Source organism: Leucoraja erinacea, chromosome 4, assembly GCF_028641065.1.
Source record: "Leucoraja erinacea ecotype New England chromosome 4, Leri_hhj_1, whole genome shotgun sequence".
In the NCBI taxonomy this organism is placed as follows: Eukaryota; Metazoa; Chordata; class Chondrichthyes; order Rajiformes; family Rajidae; genus Leucoraja; species Leucoraja erinaceus.
The window spans coordinates 101980761-102007488 of NC_073380.1; the positions used below are offsets into that span (position 1 = coordinate 101980761).

Below are 26728 nucleotides of genomic sequence, written 5' to 3' on the forward strand. Positions count from 1 at the left end.
CTTTTTCTTTTTTTTTTATATACACACTTCACGTTTTTCTACTCTCTACCATCTATTTTTCCACTTTTTCCTCTTTCTATCGTTTTCTTTTTCTTGTCTTGCTTACTTCCTTCTCATAACATAAAACTAGAGGTTGTACATAGAATGGATTACAGTATGACATAGTTGGCACCTAAAATTAGGTTCCGCTGTACTGTTTTGTACTGTATTAACTTCTAATAAAATAAACAAAAAAAAAAATCACCATTTTTCCTTTGATGATAGATCAGAGGCTGAAGGAAACAGTAATTTAATTAGTTAATGAAAAATGAAGTGAATTTTTCTCAGTTGTATAATGATATTTTAATAAGGATACTGTGTTTAAAACTGCATCTTCTAGCCAGATAAGTAAGTGATTCGTGCCCTCATAGTACAGATGGCGGTGGCAGCAGACACAGGAAGACAAGAGTGATGGTGGGTGGGCTGGGAGGCACACAGTGATCCACGGTCCTGGGCACTGAGCTTGACCAGTGGCGACGTGAGGTGAAGGACAACAAGACCGGTTTGAGGTGCCAGTGGAGTGGGCCGTTAGATGTTGTGCTACAGACTGGAGCTCAGGTGAATCAGGCGCCACTGCAAGAGGTCAAGCACACAGATCAGGCGCGGCTTGCAGTGGCATGGGGGAGGCAGAGGACCCTGTGACACAGCCACAGTCAGAATAACAGGCCTTTACGGCCAAGTTAAGACTACATTTTTAACAACTATGGATGAATCATATGAAACAGCATCGGAAAAGTGGCGAATCCTGTGTACTGTGTAATCTATTATAGCTACACATTTGTACTTGAGTGTATGTTGTGTCTATGTATGGTAAAAAAAAAATCTGAACTGTATGTAAAACAGGAATGTCACTGTACCCAAGTACAAGTGCGAATAAAATACCATGAACATACTGGTAGAAAACCTATGGTCTACCAGACACGGGTGATCACTGTCTCCTGTATGGTTTGGAGGTGTGCGATACTTACAGCAGGCACCTTAAAGCACTGGAGAGATACCACTATATTAGCCTTCACATAATCCTCCAAATTCACCAAAAATATACCAGAAGCAATTGTCAGTGTCCTCTCTGCAGCCAACAACTCCATGGTGGCCAAGTTTCACTCTATTGGCTATTATGCTAACATACCTTTTATCAAACTGCTAAAATACTCACAATTCCAAGTTGTCATGGAAGAGACACTCAGAATGTCAGAAGAAATGACTGAGTAATGTGCATGAGGCCTCCTGCAAGTGCTGTCCTCTGGCATCACCTTTGAATTTACTGGTGTTTGTGAGATTGTGACCAATGTCTCTGTAATTTCCTCCCCTCAACAATTAGGGAGGTATCTCATCTAAGAAAGCATACCAAGTCTTTCCATATTTTCGTTTGTGTTTCTTATCTGCACTTTTTATAATCAACCAGGTTGTAACAAATTAATAACCTGACATCAGCACGTTTGTTTTCTGCTTCTTTTCCAGTCTACTTTTTAGTTCATGATACATTGGCTTCAATTTCATCACGAGTTCGGAACGTACTTAGGCTCCAGCAGAAACACTTGCCTATTAAAGGTCTTGTATCACTGTTTTTACAGTACAGCCTGCCAAGCTACAATTGTAATTTACTAAGGGCACAGATTTTCTCATTACTTTGATATTTGATCTTATTTGATTAGTATTTTTAATCTGAAATGTCTATATCCTTTTGCAAAGCTATTCTAAACATGACATCATGAATGTTGTTTCTATATGTTCTCCACTGACATTTTCTCCACTTACTCTAGCTGTTGTCAGAACTTGTCAATGCAAACTTCATTGCACCAAAAACATTTTGAAAAAATGAAAAGAGCAGGGAGGTTCTACTGCAGTTGTACATGGTCTTGGTGAGACCACACCTGGAGTATTGCGTGCAGTTTTGGTCTCCTAATCGGAGGAAAGACATTCTTACCATAGAGGGAGTACAGAGAAGGTTCACCATACTATTTCCTGGGATGTCAGGACTTTCATATGAAGAAAGACTGGACAGACTCGGCTTGTACTCGCTAAAATTTAGAAGATTGAGGGGGGATCTTATAGAAACTTACAAAATTCTTAACAGGTTGGACAGGCTAGATGCAGGAAGATTATTCCCGATGTTGGGGAAGTCCAGAACAAGGGATCACAGTTTAAGGATAAGGGGGAAGTCTTTTAGGACTGAGATAAGAAAATCATTTTTTACACAGAGAGTGGTGAATCTGTGGAATTCACTGCCACAGAAGGTAGTTGAGGCCAGTTAATTGGCTATATTTAAGAGGGAGTTAGATGTAGACCCTTGTGGCTAAAGGGATCAGGGGGTATGGAGAGAAGGCAGGTATGGGATACCGAGCTGGATGATCAGCCATGATCATATTGAATGGCGGTGCTAGATCGAAGGGCCGAATGGCCTAATCCAGCACCTATTTTCTATGTTTCTATAACCACAGAAACAAAGAAAGGAAGAACACTAAAAAGTATTCAACGCACTTCAGAAACCAGACCTTTGTCAACATGATGTTATTGTTTTATCTGGACATTTCAATTATCGCACTATCAATACTCCATGCCTTTTGCTCATCATTGAAATTTCCCAGTAAATGTAATCAATATCCTTCCTGCTGGTTTACAGCTACAGAATAGTTTAGTATCAACAGATATATAGTTTTGAGATTTCTGTTGGTTCATTATTCTAATGAGATATTTCTGACCTTGGTCATTACAGTACATTCCTTCCTTCTAGCAATGTAGAACATCTAGCATTCTAGAACATTCTCTCCTTCCTCAATCAACTTTCCTCCCATCTTTTGGGGTGCCACAGAGAAGCACAACTGCCAACCCATTGAATCAGCGCCAATGATCGAGCACCCTCTCACTACCAGGTGAAACATACTATCCACAAAACACTTGACGGGACAGATGGGCTGCAGTGATATCAATTATCAATCAAATCTAAAGATTGAGCTTCAGAAAATATCGACAGGTCCTCCATTGGTGGATGAACAAATCATTGGAGCCTTCTGGAGTTACCGCATGTGCAGAACATATGGTTAAAGCTTGCAGGATCTATGAACCCTGGGTGTAATTAAATTTCCATTTTAAATATTACAAGTTTGCAACTTTATATTTCTATTATAAACTACTTCCTTAAAACCTGTTTCAATAATGACATTTTGTAATTACAAAATCTGTCAACACATTTGTGATGCTGCAATTGTTTCATTGTATTCCAAAAATGTTTCTGCAGCTTGGAAGACTGAACAGAATAAACCGTGATTTTTATGGCTATCAACCAAATAATTTGTTGAGTTTCTAGTTCTCTTCAGTCTCTTCACCTGGATGAAAATAAAACTAACATGGCAAGGCAGCAAAACACTACTGACTTGAAACGTCACTTTTTGTAAATCATTTCCGCAGCTTCTGTGACACCTGTTTTGTTACAAAACTAAATCACTTTAAAAGTGTAATTATTTTACAGGTTATTCCGGGCGTTTGAATACATACCTCTAGAAGGCCATTCAGATATTTAGTACAAAGTGAAGAGGATTCCACAGTGTCTGAGTGCAAACTCCATCCAGGAAGAGCAGTGATGTGGACCATTCCCTGCAGTGCCCGCTCTAATGAAGGAAGCCCGTAGAAATGTGGGGCATTTGTAATCCGCAAGCATTGTAAGAGTTTGCCTGCCAACTGGGTTCTGAAAGGACCAGCTAAGTACAGGCACTTTCTGTACAAAAACAGAGAGGAAGAATTTAGTGAAATGTTATTAAAGAGCAAAATCACTATTTTCAGCATTCAAACAGATGATGTCCAAATTAGAGTTTTTGTATGATGACAAGCATCATTTCTGTTGGTTGTGAGCAAGTGTTGTTTAGCTTCCTTGACAGAGTAAGTGACAAAGTCAGGGATTCATGTTTCTTTGCAAAACACATTATACCACAATTTGCAATAGTTTATTATTGAAAACTTTCCTTGGGCGCATATGTCTAAACACACGTTGTTGCTTCCGTTTTACAGGTGTGTCTTGCATATTAAATGTGGAGAGTCAAGGAACTGGGGTCACTATTCAGAAATAAGGTTCACCCACCTAAGACAGAGGTGACGAGAATTTTTTTTTACTCAAAGGGTTGTGAATTTTTTTAAATAGTCGTCCTCAACAGCCAGTGGAAGCAGAGTCGTTGAATATTTTTCAAGCTGTGGCACAGATTATTGATAAGAAAAGAAACTAAAGGTAACCTGCAGTGGAGTTGTGGTTACAAGACATCAGCTATCAATGGTGGAGTAGGTTCAATTAATATAATGGCCTACTCTTCCTCCTAATTTCATTTCACTTTCATTTCACTGCACATCTCGTATGTGTATGTGACAAATAAACTTGACTTGAATTTGTATATCAGCTGTTGATTTAAAAAAAAGCTGTTTTGCTTGAACAGAAATTTGCATAAACAATGTGTGTATTATATAAGACTGGCTAACTCAATGGGTCAGGCAGCATCTCTGGAGAGAAGGAATGGGTGAAGTTTCTGGTCAAGACCCTTCTTCAGACCCGAAACGTCACCCATTCCTTCTCTCCAGAGATGCTGCCTGACCCGCTGAGTTACTCCAGCATTTTGTGCCTATCTTCGATTTAAATGAGCATCTGCAGTTCTTTCCTACACATAAGACTCATGGATACAGGGAACTGCAGATGCTGGTTTACAACAGAAAAAATACTGGCGTAAATTAGCCAGTCAAGTAGCATCTCTGGAGGGCATTTCAGGTCAGGACCTTCTGCAGACTAATTCTGATGGAGAAGAGAAAGCTGGAAGAGAGTTAGGTATGGAACAAAACATGGCAAGTGATCAATGGAGACAGGTGAGGCGGTTTGATTGGCAAATCGGTGGGTGAATGCCAAAGATTAAAAATGACAAAAAGTTGTAAAATAAGGAGAGCAACGAAATCTGGATGTAGGGGATGTGGGGAGGCAATAAAAAGAGGGGCAAAATAGTGGGAGAAATGGGCGAGAGGAGGGAAAAGGGGGTGAGTTGTGTAAACTGACATAAGAGTGACTCGGTATGCTTCAACCTCGTCTGCACCTAACAATTTTCCGATGGCATTTACATGAGTTCCCTCTTCGGGCTCAAGATGTGCGAGTTGGTAGGTTAGTAGGCCACTGGAAATTGCTCCCAGTGTATTGGTGAATGGTAAAATCTGGGGGGGGGGGGGGGGGGGGGGGGGGGGGGGGGGGGAGATGATGACAATGCAAGGAAAATCAAACTAAATTAGCAGTAGTGCAAATGGGTATTTTATGGTTGGAATCAACTCAATAAATTGAAATCCACTTCTAAGCTGCCCAAATCCCTGCCCAAATACAGTCCACTAAGGTGTCAAGGAAAATTAATGTGTAGGAATGTTGCGACATTCAAATATTCAAAAAAAATAACACCCTAAAACTTAAAAAACCAACTACCAAACATTTGAAGAATGGGATGTTACAGTCCTTGAAAGTAACAGGGAGTAGTTAAATGCATTTAATTTAGTTTAGTTTAGAAATACAGCGGGGAAACGGCCCATCGGCTCTGTGCTGCACAGCGATCCCCGCACATTAACACTATCCTACATATACTAAGGGACATTTTTTACATTTAACCAAGCCAATTAACCCACAAACCTATACTTTTTTGGAGCGTGGGAGGAAACCAAAGATTTCGGAGAAAACCCATGCAGGTCACGGGGAGAACGTACAAACTCCATCCAGACAAGCACCCGAGGTCAGGATCGAACACGGGTCTCTGGCGCTGTAAGGCAGCAACTCCACTGCTGCACCACCGTGCCACCCCAATCAATTAAATGAAATCAATTTAATTAAAATGAAAAGAAAATTATTTGTACTTGCATTTATCGACAGCTTTTTCTTCCAACTAAATGAATCGCCCTGCTATATTGCGACTAAAGTCTTTTCAGAGGGCATATTTGTTTACATTCAAGAGAGTCAAGAGCGTTTAATTGTCAAGGTGACTTGGATACGCTGGGTGAGTGGGCAAATGCATGGCAGATGCAGTTTAATGTGGATTAATGTGAGGTTATCCACTTTGGTGGCAAAAACAGAAAAGTAGACTATTATCTGAATGGTGGCCGATTAGGAAAAGGGGAGAGATGCAACGAGACCTGGGTGTCATGGTACACCAGTCATTGAAAGTAGGCATGCAGGTGCAGCAGGCAGCGAAGAAAGCGAATGGTATGTTAGCATTCATAGCAAAAGGATTTGAGTATAGGAGCAGGGAGGTTCTACTGCAGTTGTACAGGGTCTTGGTGAGGCCACATCTGGAGTATTGCATACAGTTTTAGTCTCCTAATCTGAGGAACGACATTCTTGCCATAGAGGGAGTACAGGGAAGGTTCACCAGACGAATTCCTGGGATGTCAGGACTTTCATATCAAGAAAGACTGGATAGACTCGGCTTGTACTCGCTAGAATTTAGAAGATTGAGGGGGGATCTTATAGAAACTTACAAAATTCTTTTGGACAGGCTAATGCAGGAAGATTGTTCCCGATGTTGGGGAAGTCCAGAACAAGGGGTCACAGTTTAAGGATAAGGGGGAAATCTTTTAGGACCGAGATGAGAAAAAAAAATTTCACACAGAGAGTGGTGAATCTCTGGAACTGTCTGCCACAGAAGGTAGTTGAGGCCAGTTCATTGGCTATATTTATGAGGGAGTTAGATGTGGCCCTTGTGGCTAAAGGGATCAGGGGGTATGGAGAGAAGGCAGGATACCGAGTTGGATGATCAGCCATGATCATATTGAATGGCGGTACAGGCTCGAAGGGCCGAATGGCCTACTCCTGCACCTATTTTCTATGTTTCTATGTCATTTGTACCAAACAATTGACCAATTAAATTCTTACTTGCAGCAGTATGTCAGATCCTTAAACACAGTACCCATAAATAAACAGTTATCATGTTACTCATCAGGCTTTGGACCCAACACAAAATTAAAGGGCAGAACATAGCTGGCTGTTAAGATGGATCTGCTGGCTTTTATTCTGAAGATCCAGGCCTGCCTAAATGGCACTCCTGAACCTAGTTTTAAAATAGTGGATCAAATTGCTGGAGAACAACCACAACTGCCATTACCTGTCTGTAGTAAACGTGAGGGATTGCAATATTGCATTGAAGAATCCTGTCAGTTCCTTTTGCAGCTTCTGTCTTACAAGACTTTGAACTTCATCCATTTCACCTTGAGCTGATGATTCTGTCTGCAGTAAATTCAGCAGCGAACTGCTTTCCTGTCACATCAATGCAAGAGCAACTAGAGTGATTCAAACATAAAATTTCTTTAACCCACCCACCTGGCAATATGAACTATGATCATTGCTGAATGCCTGCACTGTTCATTCACACCAGCAGCTCTGTCATAATATTGATCATTTAAGTGCAGAGCCTGGATGAGAATCACAAATTATTCAAAGGAGAGAAAGTTTTCGACATTTACAGCTCTAATCGAGGCATTTATCGTCTGTGACGGTAAAAGCAGAAAAGGTACATTTTCCTAATTTTATTTTAAAACAGAATATTATTCATTATTCAATACATATACTTCAGAGAATACTTGAAGGATAATTTCAGAAACCTACCCATCTGAAATGCATGATTTAGGTTTTCTAGAATTATGGATTGGGGGATCTTGTACATTACAAGGGGTGACATTCCCAAGATTGGTGTTTCGGATTAGACAGGGGGCTGCAAAAGTTGCGTCTCTATGAAGGTGGACACAAAAAGGTGGAGTAACTCAGCAGGTCAGGCAGCATCTCTGGATAAAATAAATAGGTGACGCTTCTGGTCGAGACCCTTCTTCAAATGGAGAGTCAGGGGACAGGGGAACAAGAGATATAGATGGTACCTAGGACAAATAAATGGAAGATGTGCAAAAGCAAGGATAATCAAAGAAATGTGCAGCTTAATACTGACAGTGAACTCAACAGGACGACAGCAAAACTAGCACGAAGATGAGGGTGGGGGAGACACGAAGAGAGACAGGAGATGCAAGGGTTACGTGAAGTTAAGAGATATAAAAATTCATACGGCTGGGTTGTAAACTGCCCAAGCGAAACATGAGGTGCTGTTTGCCCTCACTCTGACAACGGAGGAGGTCCAGGACAGAGAGGTCAGTGTGGGGATGGGAAGGGCATTTAAAGTGTTTGGCAACTGGGAGATCACGAAGGCTGAGGCGGATTGAGAGGTGTTCAGCAAAACGACCCGAAACACCAGGTACGGTAGATGTGGTTGGAGGAGTGCACGTGAACCTCTGCCTCAACAAAAGGACTGTTGCGGTCCCTGAACAGAGTTGAGGGAGGAGGTACAGTGATGTGTTGCATCTCCTGCAGTTGCAGGGAAGGTACCTGGGGAGGGATGAGTTAACCAGGGAGTTTCGAAGAGAATGGTCTCTGCGGAAAGCAGAAATGGGTGGTGATGGGAAGACGTGCCTTGTGGTGGGACCCCGTTGGAGATGGAGAAAATGTCAGCCGGCTGCACAGCAATTTAACCCCTGTGGCTTTCATCCTGGATAGATGTATTCAAAGGGCATCAATCACCCTATGTAGATAGGGAAGCTTGTTTCTCAGCAGTGTATTCTATAGCCGTTTGTTAAGTGTTAGTGTCAGTGTCTTTTGTCTTGCGTCTTGTTCAGTTGTCTGTCCGATAGTTACAGTTCTATTGTTTCTTTGTTTATTTTAGTTATGATATGTTCAGTTTTCATTTTGAGTTATTGCTAAGTAATACTTCTTTCTCCAAATGCATTTGGAGAAGAAGTATTATTTAGAAATAACTCTTGTCAACAGTAGGATCACTGAATTCACAATTATTTGACAACGGTCTTGGGAAACCTAGCTCGTGTAGATGTTGCTCCCCAGAAATCCAGAGATATGGTTCAGTGTGGTTGGAAGACTGGTGAGGATTGGTCCTTTGAATGCGAGTTTTGTATTGTATTCTTGTATTGTATTCAAATTTATTGTCATTGTCTCAATTTGAGACAACGAAATGAATTTCCCTTACAGGCAGTATCATTAAAAAAAATAAATTAAAAAAAATCACAAAAAAGATAAATAAATAATAAATAAATAATAAAACATATTAAAAATAAAATTGAAATTGAATTTAAAAAAAAGCACAAACACAGAAAGTCCACGACACAACATAACATAAATGGCACCAAGGTGAGGATGGCACCATAGTCCAGCCAGCCTCCCCTCCGTGTTCATCCGTGGTCGGGGCCTTCCGAGCACCCGCAGTCGCCGCCCCGGGTGGCCCGATGTTCAGGCCCTCACGCCGGGCTGGTGGAACGCCGACGCCGAACCCCGACGGTGAGCATCCTCCTCCTCAGCGGCCCGGACCTCCCGATCAGCCGCCTCCCGCTGCCGGAGTCTGCAGCTCCTGAGTCCACAGGCCGAGCCGGGCAGAGTCGCAGGACCCCGCGCTGTCCATCAGCGCCGCCCGCGTTGGGAGCTCTGCAAACCGCAGCTCCATGATGTCGGTGCAGCAGGTCCAGCACTCCGGGCTCCAGACGGCGACCCCCGGTAAGGCATCGCCAGCCCCGCGATGTTCCAGCGCTGTCCCGCCGCTGCTGGAGCTCCGGTCGATCCCGCTGGAGCTCCGGTCGATCCCGGCAGGAAAGGCAGGTAGGTAGGCCGGGGGGGGGGGGGGGGGCGAGGACGCGACTCGAATAATAGTCGCGTCCTCACCAGGAAGCGGCTGAAGGACGGTATCCCCCGCACCGTGCCCTCTTCCCCCACATAAAAACACCAAAAAAACACAAAAAAACACACTTTTACATAACTAAATAAACAAAAAAACAAAAAGATACCGGGCTGTAGGTGGAGGCTGCTGGCACCAGCGCCACCGGAAGTACAACACTTGGCACCAAGTACTTTTACATCTCTTGGGATCCCAAAGTTTGCCTAAGGCCTGACGCTCCTGCTAATACATTCTAGGAAGATAACAGCAAAAGCAATCATAAAGTAATTTACAAAGACAACAAAAATCGGCTTTATGGAAGGAAGCAGTCGGCGATGGTGGAACGTTGTTTATCGGACTGGAGGTCTGTGACTAGCGGTGTGCCTCGGGGTTCAATGTTAGGTCCATTATTGTTTGTCATCTATATCAATGATTTGGATGAGAACGTACAGGGCATGAATAGTGCGTTTACAAATATCACTAAATTCGGCGGTATTGTAGATAATGAAGATGGTTGTTAAACATTGCAGCAGAATCTTGATTGATTGGGCATGTGGGCTGAGGAATGGTTGATGGAGATTAATACAGAGAAGTGTAAGATGTTGCATTTTGGGAAGTATCACCACCTACACAGTGAATGGCAGAGCTCTGGGGAGTGCTGTAGAGCAGAGCGGCCTAGGAGTGCAAGTACATTGTTCAGCGTGGAATGACAATATTACATGGTCAAGAAGGCTTTTGGCACATTGGCCTTCAGAGGTTGGGAGGTTATGTCACAGTTGTACAAGATATTGGTGATGCTACATTTAGAGTATTGTGTTCAGTTTTGGTCACCATTATAGGATAGATGTGGAGTTAGAAAGGGTGCAAAGAAGATTTATGAGGTTGTTGCCAGGACAAGAGGGCTGAGCTACAGGGAGAAGTTGAGCAGGCTAGGGATTTATTCTTTAGAGTGCAGGAGGATGGGTGATCTTATATGTGTGTAAGTTCATAAAAGGAATAGATAGGGTAAATGCACAGTCTTTTATCCAGAGTAGGCAAATCAAGAACCAGAGAATGTGGGTTTAGGGTGAAGAGCATGGAGGGGGGGGGGATATTTAATAGGGAGATTTACCATGATGGGCAACTTTTATTTACCAAGGCAGGTCTATGGAAAGAGTTGCCGGAGGAGTTATTTGAGTATTGCGTGCAGTTTTGGTCCCCTAATTTAAGGAAGGACATTACTGCGATTGAGGGAGTGCAGCGTAGGTTTACAAGGTTACTTCCCAGGATGGCGGGACTATCATATGATGAGAGAATGGAGCGGCTGGGCTTGTATACTCTGGAGTTTAGAAGGATGAGAGGGTATCTTATTGGAACATATAAGATTATTAAGGCTTTGGATACGCTAGAGGCAGAAAACATGTTGGGGTATCCAGAACCAAGGGCAAGGTTTAAGAATAAGGGGTCAGCCATTTAGATCGGAGATGAGGAAACACTTTTTCACATTGAGTTGTGAGTCTGTGGAATTCTCTGCCTCAGAGGGCAGTGGAGGCCAGTTCTCTGGATACTTTCAAGAGAGAGCTAGATAGGGGTCTTAAAGATAGCGAAGTCAGGAGATATGGGGAGAAGGCAGGAACGGGGTGCTGATTGGGGATGATCACATAGATTGACGGTGCTGGCTCGAAGGGCCGAATGGCATACTCCTGCACATATTGTCTATTGATTGTGTTTATGTATAGTATTATCTGATCAGATAACATGCAAGACAAAACTTTTCACAGTACATCATCTGCACGTAACAAATAAACCTGATCCTATCTGATAGCCTTGGGTGGATTAGCGTGCTTAACCTATTTGTACCAAACGCATTAATTACATCTTATTTCCTGTACCTGTTTAGCCAGGAGCTCCAAGGCTGAGCGTAGGTAGTTTGCATCTGTACCATCCTTTTGAGTTATCAAGATTTTGGTTAGGAAAGTCACAACATCAGCTAAAAGTTTCTCATCTTCAACGCAGGCTGGAAGAACTTGTAAAAACCTGGAACATAGTTAATAGCAAGTGTGTGACATTTCAAACTAGGCGACTTCATAGAGTATAGCAAAAATGTAATTTCAATACACACGATTTGGTATTATTTTTTAAATGCCAGCTTTTGTTCAAAGTAAATTAAGGGACTAAAATGAATCAAAAGCACAAAAATAATGAAATTCCAATCCTCCAGACCTTTCTATACTGTCAATGTACCATGTGGTTATTCAGTTGTATATTTCACCAACACCTGAAAAACGAGATGCAGCGAACATATCTACAGAATATTTCAAAGGTGTGCAAGATCTGTAACATTGTGATATTGGATAATTTTAATTACTGTGATATTGACTTAATGATTATTAATTTAGAGAGCAAAGAAGTGTGCATATTAGGGCGAGTTTATGGTGCTGGAGAGAATAATCACTGAACATTTGAGAAGTGATCTTGAATCATACAAGTATATATTGATAATGGATGTAAGCAAGAAATATCCTAAAGAGACCCAAGATGGAAAAGGGCGAACTTCAGCGGAATTAGAAAAAAAAAATGGCTAAGATAAAAGTGGAACCAAATGTTGATAGATAAACCAGTAAGTACTTATTGAGCAGATGTTCCAGAACAGCAAGACACAATCCTACCCAAGAGGAAAGGCAAGAGAATCAAAGCCAAAACTCCTGGGATGACAAAGGAGATTTAAAAAATGAAAGAAAAACATGAAACATGTGTAGTTGACAAATTATATTGAGAGAAGTAAAAAAAAAAACAAAGAATGAGAGGATGCAAAGAGAGGATGCAAAGAATGAGAGGATACAACATGAAGAAGATCCCAAAAGGGGTGAGGCTGTTGAGAGATTTAACATAACCACGACTCCTTAAAGAAATAGTTGGAATAGTGAATGAGTATATGCGTCGTTACCAATTAAGAAGCTGGCAAAACTCAACATGGAGAGACGAGAAATAACAGCTGGTGTTAATGTGATGATAAAAGATAGGTGGGCACTGGTTACGAGTAAATAATTCATCATTTCCATCACCAGGTTAGCTAAAGAAAGTGAATTTGAGATTTCATGAAGCTTGATATAATGTTCGAATCTTCCCTGGTGATGATAGAGAGCTCGGAAAAGTAACACCCTTGTTAAAAAGGAAATACAAGGATAAACCAAGCAACTCAACTGCCATTTTGTCAGTTTAACTTCAGAGGATGAATTTGCTTTGAAAAAGAATAATCGAGGAAAATATTAACAGGCATTTTAATAGTTTGAGTTTAGTTTAGTTTACAGATACAGCGAGGAAACATGTCCTTCGGCCACGGAGTTGCACCGACCATTAACGCTATCCTACATAACTAGGGACAATTTACACTTATACCAAGCCAATTAACCTACAACCTGGTACATCTTTGGAGCATGGGAGGAAACCCATGCGGTCACGGGGAGAAAGTACAAACTCCGTACAGATAGCACCCGTAGTCTGGATCGAATCCAGGTCTCCAGCAATACAAAAACTGTAAGGCAGCAACTCTAAAACTGCGCCATCGTGTTGGCAATTTGTGTTGGATTAACTTTGTTTCATTTACTAATGAGGTGAAAGAGAAAGCCCAAAGGTTTGCATGTGTTGATTGTCCAAGACCCTGTACAACTGCAGTAGACTCTCCCTGCTCCTATACTCAAATCCTTTTGCTATGAATGCCAACATACCATTCGCTTTCTTTACTGCCTGTTGCACCTGCATGCCTACTTTCAATGACTGGTGTACCATGACACCCAAGTCTCGTTGTATCTCTCCCTTTCCTAATCGGCCACCATTTAGATAATAGTCAGCTTTCCTGTTTTTGCCACCAAAGTGGATAACCTCACATTTATCCACATTATACTGCATCTGCCATGCATTTGCACACTCACCCAGCCTATCCAAGTCACCTTGCAGCGTCCTAGCATCCTCCTCACAGCTAACACTGCCCCCCAGCTTTGTGTCATCCGCAAACTTGGAGATGTTGCATTCAATTCCCTCGTCCAAATCATTAATATATATTGTAAATAGCTGGGTCCCAGCACTGAGCCTTGCGGTACCCCACTAGTCACTGCCTGCCTTTCTGAAAAGGACCCGTTTACTCCTACTATTTGCTTCCTGTTTGCCAGCCAGTTCTCTATTCACATCAATACTGAACCCCCAATACCGTGTGCTTTAAGTTTGTATACTAATCTCTTATGTGGGAACTTGTCGACAGTCAACTTTGGCCAGCTCCTCTCTCACGCCTCCGTAAACCCCTCTATTCAACTGCAATACTGACCTTTCCGATTTTACCTTCTCCCTCTGAAATTGCAGATTAAAACTTATCATATTATGGTGACTACTTTCTAATGGTTCCTTTACCCTGAGTTCCCTTATCAATTCAGGTTCATTACACAACACTAAATCCAGAACTGCCTTCCCCCTGGTAGGCTCCAGTACAAGCTGCTCTAAGAATGCATCTCGGAAGCACTCCACAAACTCCCTTTCTTGGGGTCCAGTACCAAGCTGATTTTCCCAGTCTTACCTGCATGTTAAAATCTCCCATAATCACTGTAGCATTACCTTTGTTACATGCTAATTTTAACTCCTGATACAACTTGCACCCTATCTCCAGGCTACTGTTTGGGGGCCTGTAGATAACTCCCATTAGGATCCTTTTACCCGTAAAATTTCTCAGTTCAATCAACAATCTTCTTATTCTATGTTACCCCTCGCCAGGAACTGAATTTCATTCCTTACCAACAGAACCACCCCACCCTCTCTGCCCACCTGTCTGTCTTTTCGATAGGACGTATACCCCTGAATATTCAGTTCCCAGCTCTGATCCTCTTGCAGCCATGTCTCTGTAATTCCCACAACATCATACTTACCAATTTCAAACTGAACCTCAAGCTCATCCACTTTATTTCTTATACTCGCACAATTAAACATAACACTTCGGTATTCACCTCCCCTCTCACACCGGTTCCTATTTCACCCGACCACACAAAAAAATCCAAATGTGCTGCTCGCACACAGCTTCGAACTGCGACAAACAGGAGGATAGTAGAAGACTGCAAGAAGAGAAATATTCAGCAACATTTTCTGCTTTAGCATCAGATTACCAGAATAAGCGATCATTTTCCTCTCCAATTACTGCAAGGAGACATGAGTAGACTGGCTGGATGGGCAGACAAGTGGCAGTGTAAATTCAACATAGAAAAGTGTGAAGTGACACACTTTGGCAGAAAGTGTCAACAGGGAAAATTTCAACGATGGCATAATTCTAAAAAGGCCACAGGAAAAAGAGACTTGCTTATGTACATGCATTGATCCTTGAAATTGCAAGGAATTTTGGACAGAGAATTAGAATTCAGAGAGTGGTTAATAATGCAAAAAGATATACAATCATAAATGGAGCCATACAGTACAATTAGGGAATTATTATTCAACATATGCAAAATGTTTGGCCACAACCCGAGCACTGCATCCAGATCAGATCACCTTTAATAATATGAAAATCGTTAAAATGATGTATTAAAGGTTTACTAAAATACTTCCAGGGTTTAATCAAAGGTTTACAACTGCAAGGTTATAATGCACTCTCCTTGGAGAACAGCAAGATGAACAGAAATGTGTGCACACAATCATGGCGGGTTTAGATAAGTAGATGTAAGATCTCCCATTGGCAGTTGATTCAAGAGTAGGGAATACTGATTTTAAATTAGGGACAAAAGTTATAAAATGGGTTTGAGAGGATAAGCATGGTTTGCCCATGATAGTTAAAATCTGAGATACAATGCCTCAAGGGTAATGGAAATAGAAACAATGAGTGCCTGCAAAAAGAAAACGGTTTGACACTTGAGAGGGCTAACGAGCAGACCATGGAAAACAAACTAATGGGAACCAAGATAATGAGACTAATGGTACACAAAAATGCTGGAGAAACTCAGCGGGTGCAGCAGCATCTATGGAGCGATGGAAATAGGCGACGTTTCGGGCCGAAACCCTTCTTCAGATGCGGCGAATGAGACTAATGGGTTGGCCTATGAAGCGATTAAATGGGCCCAGTGACCTCCTCCTGAAATATAACAATTCAAATATTCTATACACGTTTTGCTGTTAATTATGGAAATTAAACAGTAGTTCTTTCAGATTAGTGCATACATCAGACAACATCCCAGCTTAATTTGAAACAGGGGTTAACAAGAACAGGCAGGAAGGCAAAATTGAGGTGACAATTAGGACAATCAGCATCTCACTGAATTGCAGAGCAGCTTGACAAGGGAAAGTAACCTAATCCTGCCCTTAATTAGTGTATTAATTTGATGAAAAAGTCATTTTGTTCAGGTTGTTTCACAAAGGACATAAAGCTTGTTTCAAACAAAAAAATATTGGAGTACGTTTCCGAACAAATGAGTCAGGTTTTCAGCTTTGATTTCCTCAGAAAATGTCTAAGCTAGTTACATTCCAACAAAACCTTTTGCACAACAAAAAAACACAGTGTTGGTGCAACTCGGCGTGTCAGCATCATTGAAGAAAGTGGGTAGGTGACATTTCGAGTCAGGACCCTTCTTCATACTGATTGTGGGGGTGGTGGGCAGGAAAGGAAGCTGGAAGGGAGTAGGGCCAAGACAAAGCTTGGCAAGTAATATGAAGGTGGTATGACAAAAGCAAGAGATGAAAAGACTGAAAGTGTGAGGTAAAAGGATTGAAGAGTTGCATTCTAGTCCCATACTTTTAAGGAGAAATTGGAATGTTTTCCGGGGTACATTTGCTTGCCGAGCTGGACGTTAAAACCATTCAACAGCAACCTGCCCTGCTGCATTTAAACATAGTAATTGCTTTTGTACAATTGCTTCCAATAAAAATATATACAAAAATTAAAAAGAAAGTCATTTCACTGATCACTTTTACGATACCGTCTCGAAAATAATGGAATAATTTAAGAAAAAAACGGCAATTTTAATTGATACAATGTACATAAAATCATAAAATATGTGAAAAATAACAATTCTGAATAGTACATATTCAACGGTTGCATTTTCAGCAATTGTACAAACCTGCCCAATGCTGTCTGCCATTCAAGGTTGCGCAAAATAGATATGCTGCTGCTGGTTCCTTGTTTCAGTGCTAGTTTATCATTCAATAAATATAATCTCATCCTGGCAAGAGCTGAATTGACAGCACTGTGAGAATCTGCCTGGGTGATGGAAAGAAGAGAGTCCTGCAAACCACTGGCAGTATGACTTGTTTTTAGCACCACTTTGTCAGCAGGAGACAGTATCATGTCCTCTGGAAATCTATATAAAAAAACAAATCAATTTGCCAATTAAATCAGTATGGGTACAATTCAATTGTGTCGCTTCATTATTGAATCGACCGTGAAATAAAATATAGAACAGTTCGTAGAAAGTTATAACGTTAACAAACAATCCAACACAAAGTTTATTGAAGAACAATTTGGATCTGAATTTCTATTTTGATTCCTTAAACACTCGCTTGATTGCCAGTTTGGGAAAACATGTGGATTATCACAGATTATCCAGTTTTACAGCTTTGAGATGCACATTTGTCCCTGAACAATGATTTGGATTAGTGCCGAGGAAGATTAGAAAGCAGTTCTTCAAACTCTGTCAATAGGCAAGTGCTCAGAGTGGTGCCACATCAAAACACACAGACCCGAAAAGGAAATGAATAGGATGAAGTTAATTGACTGAGCACCCACCCTCCTGCTAATCTGCTCAAGTTTACGTCCAAGAATAATTATACAGAGATCAGGTCAGAAGCTATGAATCCTGCAGTGAGTGACTTACCTCCTGATATCCTTAAGTCAGGATAGAATCAATGCCTATTTTTTTGACAGAGACCCTTTGCCACATCATCGATGATATTTTCTCCACTTCCTTTTGGAAACTTTCGTCGACCTCTCCTCTTTTGACTTTTTTTATTTCCAATTTCCATTGTGACATCAACCATCCTGACTTCTCCACCCCCCCTGGCTTACTCCAATCTCACTCCTTCCGAATGCACAGCCATTCACTAACTCAATGCCAGTTCCAACTTCATTATCAAACCCACTGACAATGTAAGTGCCATTGGTAGTCTAGTAGATGGATCTCTACCTTGCTGAGGCAGAGTCAGCTTTCATACACGTCCTCATACCTACCTCTTGACCATAACCTCACCAATGAACATCAGGCCACCATCTGATGACCCATCCCAGATCTCATCACTTCCAGTAATCCCCCCCCTCCACAACATCCAACCTAATAGTTCCACAACCTCCCCCACTGCCAGTGTCTATCACCTTTCCAAAATCCACAAACAGGACTGCCCTGGCAGACCTATAGTTTCCACCTGAACTTGCCCCACCGAACACACCTCAACATTATCTTGTCCCTCCAAGTCCAGTCTCTGCCCAGCTACATCCAGGACACATGACAAAAACGCTATTCTTGGCCCTCACCGCCTCATATTTACCTTGGCCATGTATCCATTTGCACTTCCATTCCCCCCCATCAAGAAACCTCAGGGATTAACAATGATGTGGTCATATGGATTCATAACTGGCTTACTGATAAAAGACAGAGGGTTGTAGTGGAAGGATGATATTCAGGCTGGAGATCAGAAGGATCTGTGTTGGGACATCTGTTGTTTGTGATATATGCAACTTGGATGTAAAGTAGATGAGTTGGTTAGTAAGTTTGCAGATGATACCAAGATTGCCTTGGTTGTGGACTGTAAGGAAGGCTGTTGAAGTAACCACTGTAACTTAGATCAGTTACAGAAATGGATAGAGAAATGGCAGATGCCATTTAATCTGAACAAGTGTGAGGTCTGGGAGCAAACTGCACTGGGAGGCCAGATGTAAAGGTGTAATTTAACAGCAAGACCCTTGACAGCATTGATGTACAGAGGGATCTCGGGGTCCAACTACATAACTCCCTGAAAATGGCAAAACAAGTTGATAGAATGGTACAGAAGGCCGAAGGTGTGCTTGCCTTCATTGGTGAGGACATGAAGTATACAACTCAGGAAATCCTAATCTGACAATAGACAATAGTTGCAGGAGTAGGCCATTCGGCCCTTCAAACAGCATTCAATGTGATCATGGCTGATCATCCGCAATCGGTACCCTGTTCCTGCCTTCTCCCCATATCCCCTGACTCTGCTATCTTTCAGAGCTCGTCTAACTCTCTCATGAAAGCATCCAGAGAACCGGCCTCCACCACCTTCTGAGGCAGAGAATTCCACAGACTTGATTAGCTTGATTAGCCTACAATCAAATTTATCAAATTCCTTACAAACATCCATGTAGAGAATATCCACCTCCCTGAATATCCACCTCATCAATCACCTTCATCACCTCCTCAAAATAATCAATCAAATTAGTAATACAGGACTTACCGCATACAAAATCATGCTGACTGTTCCTGATTAACCCATTCTTCCAAATCCTATCCCAAAGAATTCTCTCCCCACTGACACGTAGCTTGCCAGCCTGTAATTTGCTAGCATTTCTCCACTCCCCTTTTTCAACAAAGGAACAACATTAGATACTATGGCGACGTCAGAGAACTTGCCTGTGGCCAGAGAAGATGCAATGATCTTCATGACTCCCACAATCTCCTTGTTTGCCTCTCTCAATAAGATGGGATGGATCCCATCAGACCCTGGGAATTTATCCTCCTTAATACTCTTCAAGACACCCAACACTTCCTTTTTTTAATCTCAGACTCGCCTTGCATACTATTCTCCACCCTGATTGCAATGCCAAACAATTCAAATAATACAAAGGCGCACTTACTCAGGTGTGGTGTCAATTGTCTGATCTATGATTTGCTCAATTCCATGATACCATGCAAGGTTCCAGGCTATTTTCAACGTGTGCGATACAGGTTTCATGGACATTGCATCCGATGTAGATGGAACCACAATACAGTAGGGGCTCACAGCATGATGTACTGCCACTTTGACCATTAATTTGTACCTTTTTGAATTAATAGAAATCAACATAAAATCATGCAGAACAAAGCATAATAAAATTGTTTGTGTCTTCCTTAGTGAAGACAGACCAGAGTACTCATTTAACTGGTCTGCCATTTTCTTATTTCCCCATTATAAATTCACGCGATTCTGACTGTAATTATAAATTCACCTGATTCTGACTGTAACAAGAAAGAAACAGTCGTTGCCAAAGGTCATCCCCAAAATCTTTTTTAGCAGTTATTTTCTGGGCAATTGCTTTATTTTTTTATAAATCAGTCAGGATTAAATTTCTAATGTATTACTTTTTTTAGTAATATGAAATCTGCGTTGATGAACATGCTGCCAAGCCGTATTTTAATGTAGACAAAAAAAATAACATTAAAATATGTCGGCAAAAACATTAAATTCAGAGAAGCTTACCTCCGAGATACAGTAACAGGCAAGCTGAATGGAGACGGAGCAGCAGCACTATTAGACCTGTTCAGAAAATGGCCTCATGAGCAAAGTCATCAATATTACGAAACAAATCAACACAGAAAGACATAACAGATCAGTACTTTTGATTAATAACCAAGAACTTTAGATTGCATGCATGGTGACCTGCAACATATGTACGTATCAATTATGTTGTCTATTAATTCTAGGTCACTCTTATGGGCCTGTCCCACTTAGGCGATTTTTCAGTCGCTTGAAAAACCAGCAACTGGAACGATGACAGTCAGAGTGGAACACACACACATCGCTTCCTTCACCAGGCGGGGGATAGGGCAAGCGGGGGGAGCAAAATTCACAAGGTGCAAAGCCAAGATGACACAGACACTCACCGCAATGAACAGGAAGGGTGGCACTGTAATTAAAAAGGCTAACCACATTGTCCTTTAAAAGAGGGGGGGGGGGAGGGGAGGAGGGAGTCCTTTAAAAAAGGGTGAAAATGGGGAGAGGGGGGAGGAGTGGAGACAACTTTTAAGAAGCCAGAGATACACGGCTGTGAAGCACGGCGGACATTTAATATTACCGGTCGGTTATTCTTGGTTCTGAAAACAATTTTTTTTTTCCCCAATGAGCCAATGAAATTCACCAGTTAGCATCGGCTACAACCTACGAGAACCTTCGACCTCCTGGCAACCCACCTACAGCATGAGAATTTGCGCTACTCTCCACGGCGGCCTCATTCTGGTCACCGCTAATGATACAACATGTTGTAAAATTCCTAGAATGCGGGAATTCTAGTTCCTAGAATGCGGGAATTCCTCACGACCATGAAGGCAACCACCAGCGAACATGTGGCGATCATGTGATGACCGCAGAGTCTCCTGTAGTCACCTAAAAAGTTGCCTAAGTGGGACTGGCCCATTAAACTTTCACATAGCATAAGAAAGAAAACACAATTCACAGTTTAGGATAGGGAAATTTAACTATCTTTGTAAGTTAGCTCTAAAAAGGAACAAAAATAGAAAAGAGATGACCCTATTGCTCAGGAGATGGCGTTTTCTTCTTACCATTCTCAGGGGTAAAAATAATAGTTATTTTTAAGATACTGACAAATATATGAAAAACCCAAACGAAAACTTAAAATATGTTGCGAGGAAAAATGTTTACATTTACACCTCATTTACCAAATCTAGTACCAATTAATGGAAATACTGCAAATGGATACAAGCTCATGTTACACACTGAACTTTTATTTTCTCCCGCTATGTACCATGTTTACATGTTCTGTTGTGCTGCAGCAAGTAAGAATTTCATTGTGAGGGAACTGGAGTAGGTTAGTTTGAAGAGGATCCAGCAAGGGTTGGGGAGAAGGATTGGGGATATGATGGAAGCACAATTTAGGAGTTAATTGAATGGGTAATTGGGGAAACAATCGACATGGGGAAGGGGACTTTGGTCTGGATACAGGCCATGATGGGATTGGGAGGGAAATGGCAAATGAAAACAAAACAATTTGCCCTATCTTCACAGACAGCAACAGAAACTTGGTATTTTGCATCACCAGTTCACTCAAATTCAGGTCGCCACCAATGTCAAAGTAGGCAGTAAAATTCCAGACATGGAATCAAGACCAACACTGACATGCCAGAACCATGCTGTATGCAGACACAGTCTACAATGTCAAAGCATTCACTATTGTTAATGCACCAGTAATGCATATGGTGCATCACATACATTAATTTTCAGGACAGCAATGATCACTGTTGTTTCACAACTAACCTTCGCATACCTAAAGGCAGAGCCATACTACAGAATTCCTAGATCATTTAGTTTAAAACATTTTTATGGTTTCAGATATGAAGTCAATAACCCACAGTCTTACCCAGCATCTATTCTGGCTATTTCATCAAAAAGAAGCAGGGTCAGTAAGGCAGCTACCTCAGAAACTGTATCTGTGTCATTCCGCAAAATCAGAGATACTGAAAAGAGAACAAATATTAATTAAAGGTTTACCGATATTCAATTTGGTTTTGTGCAATTCAATTTGAGTTTACCTAATCTTTTACACATTTGTCCTGCCAAATCACATTGAAGTAAAAGTATATTTATTAAATCTTTGCCATGTAATACAATCCACTTTATATTAAGGAGGAAAAAAAGGTAAACATTAAACAAATGTAGATCATAGTCTATAACTATTACATCGTACATTTAACAGGTACAAATTGATTCATTTCACACATTAAGCTTTAGATATAGATAAGATCAGTTTCACAAAAATGAGAGCTGATATGCAAAGATGTAAAACAGCATAAGAAAAATATGATTAATGGCCTAAATAGAAAATTGTTGATTTAACTAAATAAAATGCACATTTTTTAATAATAAAGACATCTAATAACACTTGTTTTCAGATATAATAACCTGTAAAAAATATCAGTATACTGGCTGAAACAAATCTGTTCAAAAATTGCATGCTGCAATGCTAGTCATTTGCAGCTCAGATGTTGTGAGAAGTGCTTTGCACCTTTGCAGAATGAAAATACTAATTTCCATTGAAACCAAAATAAATTGTAAATTTACAAAATAATTGTAAATCGTAAATAGACATAGAAACATAGAAATTAGTTGCAGGAGTAGGCCATTCGGCCCTTCGAGCCTGCACCGCCATTCAATATGATCATGGCTGATCATCCAACTCAGTATCCCGTACCTGCCTTCTCTCCATAACCCCTGATCCCCTTAGCCACAAGGGCCACATCTAACTCCCTCTTAAATATAGCCAATGAACTGGCCTCAACTACCCTCTGTGGCAGAGAGTTCCAGAGATTCACCACTCTCTGTGTGAAAAAAAGTTCTTCTCATCTCGGTTTTTAATGGATTTCCCCCTTATCCTTAAGCTGTGACCCCTTGTCCTGGACTTCCCCAACATCGGGAACAATCTTCCTGCATCTAGCCTGTCAATATACAACCCCTTAAGAATTTTGTAAGTTTCTATAAGATCCCCTCTCAATCTTCTAAATTCTAGAGAGTATAAACCAAGTCTATCCAGTCTATAATGTTTGTATTGCACCTATAGTGCAAGCCAATTAAACCTCAAGGTGTGAAGGTGTATACATAATGAGTTAACTAAATCAGTGGTTCCCAACCATTTTTTAGTTCTTGGGCACTTTAATTTTTTCTGTGCCCCCCCCCGACATTATTAGCAGAAAAAAGTGGCCCCCTTCATTGAACCTGTGGCCCCCTAAATCCCCAATTTTTTCTGTGGCCCCCCCTGAAATTTGCCATGGCCCCTAAGGCCCCAGGTTGGGAATCACTGACCTAAATGACATGTTTCCCCACCCGCCCATAGAATTAAATGTATATTTTACGAAGGACAAAAGCTAAGAAATATCAATTCATTCTACCTCTCAACAAACAGACTTGAGATATAAATATTTTCCATCAAGGAATATCTGAGCTGCATCTCTCAGAACCAGAAAAAAAAAGCAAAATGCACAAAGATAAACAACAACCTAGAACAAAAATCAGTAACACCGGATCTACATGATGTAAACTGTAACTGAATTCCGATTACCTGAGCAGGAGTGGTTCACTGAGGGAGCTGAAGTAATTGTCAGAATCCAATTAAATAAACATCCAGTCATAATAAGGAGAAACAAGATGGCTGACATGAACTGGAGCTATGCATTCTCAATAAATTGCAGCCATGGGCACCCGCTTCTGAAGCAATAAAGATGTTAAGCCAATGCATGCCAATGCTTGGCATAAGACTCACTTCAGAGAACTGATGTTTTTCTATTGTCCTTGCATTCGCATTACAGTTTAAACACTATCCTGAGAGGTTGATAACTGCTCCCTCTTCATCAACATTCTAAATTCTTCATTCCATTAATGTGCCAATCACCAGCAGACCAATACGAAACATGCTTCTCCAAACCCTCAATCCTCCCCCAACACCTGGTTAGGTCATGGTTTTCAAACATCTATGCCCCTCTAATGTCTCATCACTGTATATGTTTGTGGAACTACCCTAAGTAAGGCCAATTTTAAGTACCAAATGAATCTTTTATCCGGCTGGATATAGTCACAAAGCACAAACAGGCCTTGTAACCTACCAAGCATGTAGTGACCATTGACAACACATCGGCACTAATCCTATTTTCTATTCTTCCCACATTCCCATCAACTTCTCCCATATTCTTTCACTGACCTGTGCATCAGAAGCAATTTATAGTTTGATACAAGGTCCTCCTGACTTTATCAATGTTCCAGCCAACAAAGAATAGCCCGAGAAATGTGGCCAAGCCTGACTTTGATAGGGAGTAGAGTTCCTCTACTCCCTATCAAAATATCCCTGTGCATATTATCAGTGTCTAGCCAAATATCCAATGTATATTCAGATTAAGTCTCAGGATCATAGATATTAATTCATTCATAACCTAAATTCTACATTAATATTCTATATTAAATTGTCTTTTAAATCTTTATTGGATACAAATCTCTAACTTGCTGTGACATAAGTAATGGATATAAATCAATAGAAATTGAACGTAAAACAAAATGTAGGTTGCTAAGGAGAATAAAAATAAGCATCTAGACTCTCTCCTTTTTACAATTTAGCCAGAGGTTTCACTAATAAACTGAAGTTTGCAGTGGGAAAATAGCAATGTAAGCAACTTCAGGGAGCTCACCTCTGAAAAGTGCAAGTAGAAATGAAGATTGCTGAGCCAGGCTATGGCGCAGCGTCGGGTCCAGGTAAACCAGCTTCCGTAAAATAGAAAGACATGGCAACACCAAACCTTGCATGTTCTAAAAACAAGGGAAAGATAAACTAAAGTAAACCAATTACAGTACAAAACCATATAAAGCAAAAAATAATTCTAAAGGAATCCTCAGCAAAGAGCAGCATATTTTGAAAAGATTTCCGTGCAAGTTTTAAGCTTAACTAACCATTTCCCTGCATCACCATCCCAACCCAAACAGGACATTATGTTGGTAGAAAAATGAGCCATCCAATCAAAAACTTCTTATTGTTTGATTCAATTGGTCTAATCACTGTGTTTGCTGACTTTAACAAGTAGAATTCAGCTTTATATTCATTCCACTTCAAAATATATTATTTTTGCTGTCTGTGCAGACAAATGGCACTGTTTATGGTGTCCCTAGACTCCATTTACACATCATACTGCCTCTGGAAAGGAGCCAATATAATCAAACTTATCCCAATCCCATTGAGCAGCAGCAGCTTATTCTCTCATGTTATCAGGCTTCTGAACAATTGTTCCATGAGCCAGTGTACAGTCTGATTCTCATCTACGTCACTTCAGATATTGGACTTTGTCCGATGCGCCATAATGCTAAAAAATATGTTTTTGCACTTTGTATCTTTCCCTTTGATCTACCTATTGTAATTGAGATTGGTTTGATTGTATTTGTGGGTAGTATTGTCTGACTTCATTGGATAGCACGCAAAACAAAGTTTTTCAAAATACCTTGGTACATGTGACTATAATACCCTAAATTAAATGGTTTTATTTTTATTCAATAGTTGGCAACATGAATTTTCATGTAACGTACTAGTTCACTGACAAATGAAACAGATGATAGGATTTGGTATACTGGCAAGAATAACAATAGCAGAATTGTTATTGTAGAATATAGTAGAAAACACAAATGAGAATGTCAAATATTCAGATAAAAGATGTGAATATATGACACATTTTAAAGAGAAACGCAAATGAAATAATCTAATATATGCCTAACATTTCATACTATTGAATTGAGAATTATTATTTTTTAATCTGCTCTCATACTTAAAAGAAAACATGGACTCAAATATTTTATTATTGCAGTGCCATTGATTATCACTAACATTGTAAATTCTCTTTTCTTGTCATTTATCAGGATACAATAGTAACAAACTTGTTAATGGAAATGAGATCCAGAAACATGTACAGGTGCACAACCTTTTATCCGACGATCCAAATAACGAAAACCTCCGAATAGCGAAAATATTTTCAGTCCTTGAAGAAAGGTCCTTGAAAACGTTCACCGAGGGCGGCCCGCAGAGGTGACAGCGGAACCTCCGGTCGGTCCTCGAAGAAAGGGGAACTAAATCCCCATTCATAAAAGAAAAGGTGAGGGTATATTGCGCGGGAGGGTTAATAATTGACAATATGCTGCTGCCTGCCCGAGATCCCAGAGACCCACAGCCAGCAGCAGCCCAGCCCCGTTCCAACTCCAGAGGAAAACTGCAAACTGACCGGAGACGTCAGGACCACCAGAAGCCGTTCCCCGAGCTGCGCCCCCTCATCGGGACACCGACCCCCAGGCCCACTGCAAGCATGGAGATCCCAGATCAGCCCCGCTCCAACTCCAGAGGAACACGCTCCCCGTATGGGCAGAAGCTGATGGTGTGCAAGGGCTGTCGTGTTCTTGGAGTGGCGCAGCTCGGGCTGTGGGCGAACTGCCACTTGTTGGCGTAGCGGCCCATCGGGGAGCGGATTTTTATTATTTATTCGGGGGATTCAAGAATCCCCGAGCTAGGCCGCCTATGTATCGTG

At 41.1% G+C, this 26728-nt stretch overlaps 1 protein-coding gene across 1 annotated transcript in view; it reads right to left on the reverse strand.

The window, feature by feature from the left end:
- The window catches only part of rttn (rotatin), a 221600-nt gene that overhangs the window by 101431 nt on the left and 93441 nt on the right, over positions 1–26728 (reverse strand). Inside the window, exons 21-28 of the mRNA XM_055634871.1 lie at positions 24857–24974; positions 22045–22141; positions 20151–20207; positions 19549–19731; positions 16802–17041; positions 11609–11753; positions 7143–7294; positions 3535–3754 (exon numbers count right to left, since the gene is read on the reverse strand). Of these exons, the coding sequence (XP_055490846.1) occupies positions 3535–3754; positions 7143–7294; positions 11609–11753; positions 16802–17041; positions 19549–19731; positions 20151–20207; positions 22045–22141; positions 24857–24974 (1212 nt within the window). The remainder of the gene's footprint in view (positions 1–3534; positions 3755–7142; positions 7295–11608; positions 11754–16801; positions 17042–19548; positions 19732–20150; positions 20208–22044; positions 22142–24856; positions 24975–26728) is intronic.